The sequence below is a fragment of the Phoxinus phoxinus genome (assembly GCF_949152265.1).
Source record: "Phoxinus phoxinus genome assembly, chromosome: 1".
NCBI classification, from domain to species: domain Eukaryota; kingdom Metazoa; phylum Chordata; class Actinopteri; order Cypriniformes; family Leuciscidae; genus Phoxinus; species Phoxinus phoxinus.
Window position 1 is genome coordinate 43,984,966 of NC_136876.1, and position 12,706 is coordinate 43,997,671.

A 12,706-nucleotide genomic window follows, 5' to 3' on the forward strand; every position below is an offset into this window, starting at 1 on the left:
CTCATCACATCTTCTGTCCAATCAAATGCTCTCTAGAATCTAAAGCTCCGCCCCCTATGTTATAAATAACACCTGGCCAAGGCGACCGTTGAAACGTCACAGAGCAATATGGGTTGGATATGTGAGTTCGGTTGTTCAAAGGCTCGAGTTTTATTCCATTTTCCCACTGTACGTTGGTTAAATTAAATGGCTAAAATGTATTCACACCTCTGCTATTGACCTATGGCTAAGCCACGCCCCCTCCACTCACTCGGACAGACAGTCAACATTCGGTGACGGGCGCTATGGCAGCGGTCACAGTAGGAGACATTTCACATGGGGCAATTGATGATTTTGGAGACAGACCGATTATCATCTCGAAGTCACCAAAAGGGCCTTACCTATGCATTGGAGGGTTATATATTAATAATTTTATTGTTGAGAAGGACGATGAAAAGCTTCCGCTCCAGGCAAAAATGTACAGGTCACAGTGTAAACGTTCAGCACAACATTGCTAACATTTGTTATCTCGGTTATTTACAGATACGTTAATGAAGCTAAGTCAGTGGTTCCCAACCTTTTTTTGTCTGAGACCCCCTTTTTCCCAAGACAATATTTTAGGGCCCCCTTTCACATTTAATGATATTATCGCTCTTGTAAGCTTGTAGCAAGGATGACCAAATATGTTGTTTTCAAACAAACGGTATGTTTACTATAACCAGATATGTTTATGCACAAATAATAGCCTATAATATTGAAAATACAATAACAAAAACATCAGTAGGCCCTTTGTAATTTAAAAACGTAAGCCTATGAGTAGCCTATAAACTAACCCTATTTGAAATGCAATAACAAAATTATTCACACTGGTGTGTAATAAATAAATAAAAAGTATATAGGCTATTACCAAATGACTGCTGTCTGGGACCTCAATACTTGCATGTTATTTGTGAGGCTTTATCAATGTGAGGCTTTAGGCGCTATAGCGAGCGATAATAAACGTGCGTTAATAAACAGAATAATGCGTCTTTCGGAAGAACATTGTAGCCGGAACTACTTCTCTCTGTGTACGTCTATGACGAGTCACGCAGGTCCTGGGCTACTCCGCATCCGAACCAGTGTAAATTAGTCCCAATGTAAACACTTATTATAGGAGTACCATAGTGGTTCAGGATAAGACAGAAACACAGATTGGAAATAGGATTCATGATGAACTCGCACATTATATAAATTTTGTAAATTTTTAACAGAAAAAAGTTAAGGACTTTTACTTAATGCTCATTGGTTAACATTTTTTCAAAATACAACGCGACCCCCCACAGAGCTCGCTGAGGCCCCCTTGTGGGCCGCGACCCCCCTGTTGGGAACCGATGAGCTAAGTGACATGATGTACAACGCAGCTAGAAGCTAACGTTACCGTTTTCTAATGTTCGGCTAACGTTACGTTAGAGATGTTAAAGATAACGTTCAAATACGCTGTTGACTTTCCTTAGAACAGATCTTGAGAAGCGGACTGTACTGACGCCTTTCCGCGGTTAAAACAACATTCCTTCTGATGTTCATTCGTGTTTATTTGATGCTATAAATGAACTAGAAGGAAGAGTTGATCGGTTTACGAGCAGCTTTGATTGAGGCTCTACAGCGATCTGTCAGGACACATTAAAGAGCCACAAAACGCTATTTACTGTTTAAATTTCTTTTAAAAAATGACCAAATTTGAAAGCTGAGACTTTAATATGTTTAATATCAAAAGTAACTGAAAAGTAACCTTGTCTGTCAGTGTCCTTTCTGCTCCACTATGTATTTTTCACTGTGAGAACATGGTGTGGCGTCGTAGCAAGAGCGGCGTGGCTTGTCGGACATAGCGACAGTAACTACGGGGAGTGGGTCTTTGCGAACGGTCAATTGTTAGGGACATTCTCAGTGTAGAGAGCATCTGATTGGACAAAAATAATGTGTGTACGCCCCTAAGTGCAAGATGAGTCATCCCTATATTTTGTTTATTTTCTCAGAGAAAGAGAAAGCGTTTTGGTGGCTTTGTGTTTTGAGTCATCATGGTAAACACACCAACAGTTGTTATTGCAGAGGCCGTTCTGTCAGTTGGCGTTAACGCCATGTGTTTTATTGGAGGAAAATAAAGTTTGTCATGCTCCACAAATAGATATATGCCCTCAAGCCAAGACAGTCAGTTTGGTTTCACAGTATGTGTTTCTGCAGGGAAGTGAAGGTTGGCTAAAGACCTTGAAATGGTCGAGGTTTTGCATGTGGCGTGGAACGGATTCTAGCGTCAGAATCGAGGAGAAAGTGCCATGCTTTGAGACAGAAGGTGTCTTTAGTCTTTAGGAAGTTTAAAAAAAAAACTATTTTAAAGCCTCATTCTTTGATTGCCTGCCAACAACGTTTAAAATTAGTCGGAAATGAAGCATTTTATCTGCCGTGGCTCAGGGAAACAGTGAAGCGTTTCAGTGCTGGTATTTTTTTTTTGAATGGCACAGCGGCAGCACTATAGCCTGTGTCTATTTTGGGCTCTTCCTTGTAGCACTTGCTCAGCATGAGGATGTGTGGGAGCCAGAGCGGAGCAAGTCTGATGCCAGAGAAATGGAAAGCCATTACAACAAATTGATGGCTATGGTTGATTTATGCTGCAGAGGCCATGAAAGATGTATGCTTTTCATAAATCGATATCCTTTCCAGTGTCAAAAGGTCCTTGAAACTGATACCATTTATTTGTCCATTTCTCAAATAATAGGTTAAGGCTTGGATAGATCAAGCCGGTTCCTAGAGCAACTGTCTAAAGAAAAACCTATAGTCATATATCATCATCACTATTATGAATGGGAACGGTAAAGAAATGAATGATTCTGGCTTTGATCCCGGTCTCTTAACATTTCCATTATTGATTTCTTTAAGTACTTTCGAAGAAGTGCCCGTCGAATGGGCAACGATTAATCGCGATTAATCGCATCAAAAATAAATGTTTGTGTTTAAATAATATGTGTATTGTGTATAATTATTTTGTATATAAATACACACACATGCATGTATATATGTAAGAAAAATGTGTTATTTATATAAAAAAAAAAATATTTCTATATAATGTAAATTATGTATAAATATATAAATGCTAATATATGGTAATATATATATGTATGCATATGTGTGTATTTATATACAAAATAAGTATGCACAGTACACATGCATATATTATTTAAACACAAACTTTTATTTTGGATGCGATTAATCGCGATTAATCGTTGCCTATCCCTATTTGTTTCTGACCGACACTGATTTAAAGGGATAGTTCACAGAAAAATTACGATTCTGTCATTTTTCCTCAACCTCGTGTCGTTCTAAACCTGTATCTTTTCTCAATCCCCACTGTAAAAGAAGCACAATTATCCAAAAGACTCTCACAAAGTCATATAATACCAAAAACAGACCAAAAATTTTATTATTCACTGAAAGTATTGGTCACCATTCTGTTTATTTTATATGGAAGGGTAGTTTACAAAGATGGCGCGCGCACTCATATTACTTATGAATGGTAGAAAGTGCAACCCGTAATATGTTGGAATAAGTCCCGCCTTCTAAATTAAAGAGCCAATCACCAGTTGGTAGTGTCATCGTTGGAAGCTCCGGTTGCTAAAGAAACTGTGTTCTGAGGCGCGAGCTTAAGACTTCACACGCGCATTGGCTCGTCCAGGTCTTAATAACTATTCTACCCTAGAAAACTATTAAAACTACATCCCGTGACGCCATCATTTTACAAGTACGACTGTTGTTGTGTTTGCTCGTCCGCCATGACACTCGCTGTGAGAAATGCTGCAAGTGGAGTATTACAAACAGTGAAGCGGTTCCCATGGTGACACTAGAATATCACATGGCTGGAAAAGGCTCTCAGCCAATCAGATTCGAGAACCAGAACGAGAAGACTTTTTAGCACCGTCTGAGCATAAATTTATGAGACAGCTGTTGTCAGATTTCATTGGTGATTTCATATATGAAATTTAATCGTAAGCTTGGTGAACAGCTTTGAAGAATCTGATGTTTCCTAATTCTAAGAGATGGGAGCTGTGCTTGAATGACTGGAATAGCTGACTAAAGAAGACCGCTGAGTGAAATGACGTGCCTTAAAGGGACTTTGCTTATACCTTTGCATTTTGTGGGACAAATAATGTCATACGGGTTTGGAACAACTTAACAATAAATGAATGAAGAGTATTTAGTTTTATAATATAACTAAGTCATACACTGATACAAATTATTTTGTGGTGAAGTAAATACTATAGAAAAAACAATGTAATTTACATGAAAAAGTTCAATTCAATTGTGTAGAAATGAAAGCGTGAATATCAACGTTATAAAATTAAGTAAAATTACTCCACTTTTCTGATACTGGTGTTCCCATCATGCACTGGGCCTTGAATAATTAACGAGGTTGATTTTTCACTGTTTTCCAGGTTATTGACACTCTTTTATAATGTTTTTTGTTGTTGGGATTAGTAACTTGCCATTTTGTGACATTTGGAGTTTTCCATTTTCCAATTTTCTAATCAAAATGACACATTCAAACACAAAAACGATCTATCAATGTGACCATAATTGTGTATTGTCTACAGAGTGTATTAAGCTCTCTGCGTTCACACCCACAACTTTTGAAATGTAGATATGGTAACAAACAATATATCTATTGTATTAAATACTTCGATGTTTCTAAGTAAAGCATACACTTTGAAAGTGTGGTTTAATTAAATGTTATAGTGTCTGAGTAAAATGTATGGCAAAGGAAACTTCAACTAAATAGATATTACTCAACCTTTTACTAGCTAAGTTAAAATTACTTATTTTCTTCGTTACTTTCACTTAACTTAGTTAAGTAGAGTTTACTTAATTCCATATGTGAAATTTACTTAAAAAATAAGCGTGTGAAATTTACTTATAAAATATTAGTGCAAAAACGTGCCACTTATTGTTTTTTTCAGTGTAGGACACACACACACATATTGATTGTATTCATCTTCAATGCAAACAAGTTCCAGAAAGCATACAATCAAGAAGTGTTAACAGAACATTATGAACGGGAATGTTCCTGCAGTTTTTTTATAACCGAAACCGTTCTGAAAAAGCACTTCTCAATTCCCGAGCCTAATCATCACTACCAATTTTGTCACTGGATTTTCAATTTATCTTGTTCTGCAGCTTGTGATGGTTTTGCCCTCAGAGAAAGAATGAGACATCTGAGCTCCGCTGAACGCAGTTCTGTCAAGAGAAAGAATTGTGTTTTCATTCCCGTCAGATATGCATGAGCGATTGAAGGAACAATAGAGACATACCTGCGCTCTTATTGAACCGGTTCATGTTCTTCTCAAATGGCTTTGTGCTGTGCTCCGATTTCATCTTTAATGCAGAACTTCCTGGAAGGTGCTTTAATGCATTTGTGATTTGTTTTGTCATCATTTACTCCCCTGTTGCTCCAAACCTGAATCTGTGAATCACAAAAGGAGAAATTTAGCAGAATGTGAAAATCATATCTTCCACTTTAGTAACTGTAATTATACTGTGCCAGCTTTGTAGTTTAATTGATATGTGTAATTATATTAATGCAATATATATATCAAATTGGTTTGGCGCGATCACCGACTGTTACAATGAGATGAATTAATTAAAGAATACATTATTTATCGGTCATTTAATCCTGACATAATATTCGACCATGACTTGTTCCTGTGTAAAATAATGTATCGGGAACCGCTAGGTAACGCCGTTGATAACTACTCATTATTTCAAGGTAATGTCATTCCTAAATTTGACTCATTTGGACAGTCATGTCGAGAAAAAAGAATTGTGTAATAACAGTGTTGGGGTAAGTTACCATACTTTTTAAAGTAATGCATTATTTAGTTACTTTTGTGTCGTACTTGGTTATATTTTTATGGAAAGTAATGGGTTATGTTACTTTTGTGTTACTTTCTCTCACCTGAGCTGGGCTTGTTTGTTTATTAATAAGATTTTTTTTATTTTTTTTGGCAAATGTAAAGGCCCTTTCACACCAAAAGTAAAGTGAATGCGCCTCAGGCTGAAGGAAATGCAACTTCACGACTGTACAGGCGTTTTTTTATTATTATTGTGGTCTGTGTGGGAACTAACGCCCCAGTGTAGTGACGGGGACACTATACTGCCAAAGAGCGCCGTCCTTCGGATGAGACGTTAAACCGAGGTCCCGACTCTCTGTGGTCATTAAAAATCCCAGGATGTCTTTCGAAAGAGTAGGGGTGTAACCCCGGCATCCTGGCCTAATTTGCCCAGTGGCCTCTGTCCATCATGGCCTCCTAATCCTCCTAATACACTGATTGGCTTCATCACTGTCTCCTCTCCACCAGTAAGCTGGTGTGTGGTGGGCGTTCTGGCGCAATATGGCTGCCGTCGCATCATCCAATTGGAGCTGCACAATTGGTGGTGGTTGAGGAGATTCCCGCCTTCTATGAAAAGCGCTTTGAGGTCTCAGAAAAAGCGTTATATAAATGTAACGAATTATTATTTGAAAAAGTTGCTCAGATATTTTTTTGTAAATTTAAAAGTAATTAGTTACTTGAAAAACATAATCTGATTATTTTTCTTGCATTAATTTTACTGTAATGCATTACCCCCAACACTGGTAATAACCACTTCGGTCTTGTTTTATTCCTGGCCCTGGTTTGATGGAAAGTAAATGAACCCGAGGAATTGATTCTCACAACTCCTGCAGTTGGGAGTCGACTTAAAAAAAACTGGAATTGAACTAAATTTTTGTACTTTAAGTTAACATTATTATTTTTAGTTGCCGAGACCAATTTGAACTGTTCGCTTGACCCCTAAAGGCATGAATGTTTCGAAAAATCATTATTACTGTAGGCTATATATTCGGGTCTTTAGCGACCTGGATCTACATCTAACACGGATAGATCTATACCTGTCGCGATAATATAAAACTCTCCTGATATTAGAGTAACAATTACAGAAGAATAAAATAAAGCATATTTTGTTACCTTTAGAAGTTTTGACGGGTTCGGTTTGAGCAGATGTTATACACCATCATCACTGTCCTCATTTCCCAGTACATTCAACATCTGGCTCAGATTCGCCATCTCAAACATATTCTCAAAACTATCATTTTCAACATCTTCAAAATCAATATTCAGTGACACTAATATCTGATAGTGTTCAGTTCATGCTCTGCTGTTAATCACGGAGTCATTTCAAGTTTTGCTGATGATATTTCCTATTCTTTTGTTTTCTGCCTGCTGTGACTATGAGTGAAACGTCACTTCATCATTGTGTATCAGATATTGACTGTCATCAAAGTCATTAATTCGGTCATCAAAGATTAAATTATTGTTGTGCAGAAAAAATATACTCAAGTTTTTAGCGACCCTATACACTTTTTACGAAAAAAAGAAAGAAAAATAATTGGGAAAACGGGCATTCTTTTATCATTTTATTTTATTTTTCTTGAAATGGATTGAGGAATACTAAGAAGGTTGATGACCCGAGGTATGCCTTTAAGGGTGAAGTTTGTTTTTCATTTAAAATGTATATTTGATTTTATTTCAATTACCATTTCAATTTATAGTTTAAGTTTCTGTTAACTATATCAACACTGTGCTCGAAGTTATCATATGAACTGCCAAGAAACAAGTCATACTACAGTACCTCTTATTACATGCTTTTTTGGTTATATTTAGGGATTTGACCGCTTCCCCTTTACCTTTCAGCCGTGTATGTAAATGAGCAGCCTGAACGGTCTTCGAAATTTCTCCTTTTGCGTTCCACGGAAGAAGTCGCACACGTTTGAAACATGAATGTGAATAAACGATGGCAGAATATGATTACAGAAGAAAGCGATCTAAATCAACAAAGCAGGCTGTAGTGTCTCAGACGAGGATTTGAGTTACAACTGTTTGATAATGGAAATTACGGATGATGTACGGTAACGTTCAGTTGTGTAATTTCTATTCAAACTGGCGGCACCTACAGTCCAAATCCACATGCTTTTTCAGTCGTGTCTGCCAAGAAAAGAGAGAGTAGCGAACAAATGACACACTTCAGATTTAAACACCTACGCTTTTTGATCCGTCCGCATTAACTACGCTGAATGATTGGTCGGGCCTAAATGGGTTTCCTGTAGATGTATGTGAATGTCTGCGGATGATAATTATTCATCTCTGGAAATCTCACTTCCATTTGTGTGACTGACGTCTCTGATTGCACTGCCATTTGCTGCATGAAAACATCAGATAAGTCTGGTCCTCTCAGTGCAGGAGGTGCAATTTTTAAAACGTTTTGCTCACAAAGGAAGTAACGGCTGACGTCAACAGGAAATCAAGCAGGGAGCTGGTCTGTTATTTCATCTTCACTATATAATTAAGTCTGTGTGGAGAGACTGGCCACACAAAAGCAAAATAGCACAGTTAGAGATCTCACTTTAGTGTAGCTAAATTGTTTTCCTATTTGTGTGTGTGTGTGTGTGTGTGATTTCCTTGAATAGCAAAGAATCCACTGTTCATTATTGTGTGGTTTTAATGGGTGTTTCTTCTTCCTGTTTGCCTGTAGAATAAGGTGGTGACTGTGGATAACATGAAGGTCAAACTCCAGGTAAGCAAACACAAGTTCATAGTCTATTTACATATTTAAACCTCTAGTTGGTGGTGTTTGCTGACACAAGCATGTATTAAACTCGTCCTGAATGGTGTTTCAAATCATGTGACTTGAACAGACGTCTGCCGCCAGATAAAAAACGGATTACTAAAATCTCATCGCTGCTCTAATATCGTGGAGGTGTGTGTCTTGCACAGGCAAGCTCCACTCACATTTATTTCAGAAAACTGAATTTGGTTGGCCTCCTGCCGGTTCAAAGATAAGGTTTATTACATCAGGACAAAATATTCTAAATGCATTTTAGGTTTCCCTCTTTGCCACATTTGAGATCCCAGACAGCAACATAGTGTCGTCCCACATCTGGCTCGCGTTGAATCCTCATGTACCAGATGTGGCCCGGATCTGGGCCGACACTATGTTGCTGTCTGGTTCATGTTGGTGTGTGTTTGACGTGTGAATGAAGCCTCATCTGTTAACGCTCCTCTCCTGCAGATTTGGGACACGGCCGGTCAGGAGCGGTTCCGCAGCGTTACTCACGCGTACTACAGAGACGCTCAGGGTAAATATCACACCTTCACTGAGATATCACTGACACGCCACCGTCTGATAGGCTTCGTCACTGGTGCCGCGTCAAATGAAAGCCGTACGTCACGAGAGGCCGTGCATTATCAGGATTTTACCATGAGTCACGGCGGTTCTTGTGCCTGAAACAGTGGAGTACAAATAAAAGTGCCATTCTTGTTTTTTTTTTTTTTTTCTTTATTTAATTTTTCTTTCTTATCTTCTTTATTTTTTGTTTAACTTTGCGTTTTTGTTGTTCCTTTTTTTTTTTTTGCTCTGTTAATTTTTTTTTTTTTTTACTTTGCTTTAAGTGTATTGAATAAATATTGCTTAAAATAAATATTTATTCCTTTTCAGCAATTGTTAAAAAGTGTGTCATTAAAAATGGCTGTTCTTAGGTGCACCACAAAGAGGAGTAAACTGGTAAAATCAATCAAATATTCAGCCTCGAGTGAATTAATGCTTAAATAGTGGTAACAATAATATAATTTAATGCTTACTACCAATGTTCAGTAAAAAAAAAACCGATAATATGGTAATTTCCATTATTTTATTGTTTTCAAAGCGTTGTCGGGATAATTTCGGTTTCGCGTATCTACCCCTGAAGTGATAAAATTCTATTTAAAAATTAAGGCCAGACAAGTAGTTTGTTTAGGCTTGGTTTGTAGGGAAACCTGCGCACATATATTCAAATGTGCATAACTATAAAATTAATTCTTAATGCGCACTTGAGCGCCATCAGCGTTTCTCACAGGTTCCCGTTTAAAGTCTGTGTAGAGAGAACGATGTTGTCTTAGCGGTCTCTAATAACTAATGATCGTTGCGACGGAAGTGAATCAATTAAGACTAAATTTAGCTGGAAAATATATTTATTCAAGAACCGCTATAAAGCTAAAACAATCTCTGTTAGCCTACCTTAAAGTGTCCGTTTATCTCTGTAAAGCCGCTTTGAAACAATCTACATTGTTAAAAGCGCTATATAAATGAAGATGACTTGACTTAACTAAATATAGCCAAAAATGCATGTTCATTGCATTTGAGCAATTTTGTGTAAATTGTTCTCTTATTAAAATATGCATTTACACTCATTGGCGACTTAATTAGGTAGACCTCGCTAGTGCCGGTTCGGGACCCCCTTTTGCCTTCAAAACTGCCTCAATTCTTCGTGGCAGAGATTCAACAAGATGCTGGAAACATTCCTCAGAGATTTTGGCCCATATTGACATGATAGCATCACATTTGTCGGCTGCACGTTCATGATGCAAATCTCCCGTTCCTCCGCATCCCAAAGCTGCTCTTGGATTGAGATCTGGTGACTCACTGTGGAGGCCGTTTGAGTTTAGTGAACTCGGTCATGTTCAAGAAACCAGTCTGAGATGATTTGAGCTTTGTGACGCGTGTTATCCTGCTGGAAGTATCCATCAGAAGATGATTATTAAGTGATGGACACGGTCAGCAACAATACTCGGGTAGACTGTGGTGTTTAAACGATGATCAATTGGTACTAAGAGGCCCAAAGTGTGGCAAGAAAATATCCCACACACCATTACACCTCCAGCAGCCTGAACCGCTGATCCAAGGCAAGATGAATCCATGCTTTCATGACAAATTATGACCCGACCAACTGAATGACGGCAGAAATCGAGACTCAACGTTTTTCCAGTCTTCTAATGTCCAGTTTCGGTGAGCTTGTGTGAATTGTATCATCAGTTTGCACAAGGTGTCACCGGTGTGTGTCTTCTGCTGCTGTAGCTCTTCTGCTTCAAGGTTGAATAAGCTGTGTGTTCAGAGATGCTCTTCTGCAGACCTCGGTTGTAACAACTTGTGCCTTTCTATCAGCTGAACCAGTCTGGTCATCCTCCTCTGACCTCTGGCATCAACAAGGCATTTCACCCACAGAACTGGATATTTTCTCGGTTTCGGATCAATCTCTGTAAACCCTAGAGATGGATGTGTGTGAAAATCCCAGTAGATCCGCAGTTTCTGAAACGCTCAGACCAGTCTTACACTAACAACCATGACACAAAGTCATTTAAATGACCTTTCTTCCCCATTCTGATGCTCAGTTTGAACTTCAGCAGATCGTCCTGACCATGTCTAGATGCGTTGACTTACTGCTGTGTGATTGGTTTATTACACGCTTGCATTAACTCGCAGTTGAACGCTTGTACCTAATAAAGTGGCCGGCGAGTGTATATTGGCATTATATCAGTCATCATTAGCTCTGCTCTCTAGTTATTGGTATTTCTTCGATCAATGAAAAGCTCATAATTGGTCGTCCACTGGTCTGTTGCCATCAATCTTTACACAGTTTCACTTGAGTCTCAGTCTCTGTGTAAAACGTTCAGCGACATCTGTACAGTCTCAAATCCTGACGAGCACTGCACACTCGAGTCAGGGTTTAACTACGGATAAAGCTCAGCTCTGAATCATATACAGCGTGACTTGAACACGCTGTCCTTTGCATTTCAGCTCTACTGCTGCTGTATGACATCACCAGAAAGGCCTCCTTCGACAACATCAGAGTAAGACCAACAAACATTTCAAAATGTGTTCATTTGAGGTTCTTCTTTTGTTAGCGTGGGATGTGAAAAGACATTTCTACTGGAGATGCGTTTCTTGTCCTTCAAAGCGTGTGTGTTTGTTGCATGTCTATTGCTATGCAGGCCTGGCTGACTGAAATCTATGAGTACGCACAGAAGGATGTGGTCATCATGTTGCTTGGCAACAAGGTAAGTGGGACTTCCTGAAAGGAGTGAACCGAGATAAGCAGAGCCTCTTGAAAGGTACAAATAATGCTTTAATGCATATGCAGGCACAGAGCCAAAAATCTGTTTTTCACCTTTAAAAAGGAAAAAGAAAAAGTCCTTTATACTGTATTGTCATTTTAGAGAGTAATTAAATTTTGCCCTAAGCATTTTTACTACACGCCCTTGGTTATCTTTCTTTCATTGTTTGATATGTGGTTTGGGTGTGTTCTGGTGTAACTGCACTAACTGGTTTTGCGCTGGATTAGATAGCGCCCCCTAATGGACAGATTGAGCCAGAAAGCCTAATTTTATATAATAAATCACCGGTAGTGGACACACAATTATTGTAAAGGGACTGGGAATATATAAATGCATACATTGTCCACAAGACTTAATGTTATTTATGTCAACATGAGCATGTAAGTGTTGAATAATTGGAAACGCTGATGTTTTTTAAATTAATGACCGTACAAAAGATTGCTAGTCTGAGAAGGTCAAACATTGTATTGATATTAACATTACCAGAGGTTAACAAGTGATGTAAAGAAACATTGATCATTGTCAGTTTGTGCATTGATATTAACAAATGCGATATTAATGTTACCATATTAACACTTATAATAAGTTCGGGAATAAAGACAAAAACAGGATTTTAAAGATGGATTTATGATGTACATTATTTAACCTTTTATTAATTTTAAACAAAAAAACGTTACATAAGTGATTCCATCCATATTTAAGTGATCAAGTATCCGTTTATTGAAAACACAAAGGCACAATAT

The 12,706-nt window shown here is 38.1% G+C and overlaps 1 protein-coding gene across 3 annotated transcripts in view; it reads left to right on the top strand.

Moving 5' to 3' along the window:
• LOC307004864 (ras-related protein Rab-37) overlaps window positions 1–12,706 on the top strand; it is a 35,683-nt gene that overhangs the window by 18,092 nt on the left and 4,885 nt on the right. For all 3 annotated transcript variants that reach the window (XM_079624406.1, XM_079624404.1, XM_079624405.1), the window contains 4 exons: window positions 8,569–8,610; window positions 9,106–9,172; window positions 11,647–11,699; window positions 11,841–11,906. In XM_079624406.1, coding sequence (XP_079480532.1) covers window positions 8,569–8,610; window positions 9,106–9,172; window positions 11,647–11,699; window positions 11,841–11,906 — 228 coding nt within the window. The remainder of the gene's footprint in view (window positions 1–8,568; window positions 8,611–9,105; window positions 9,173–11,646; window positions 11,700–11,840; window positions 11,907–12,706) is intronic.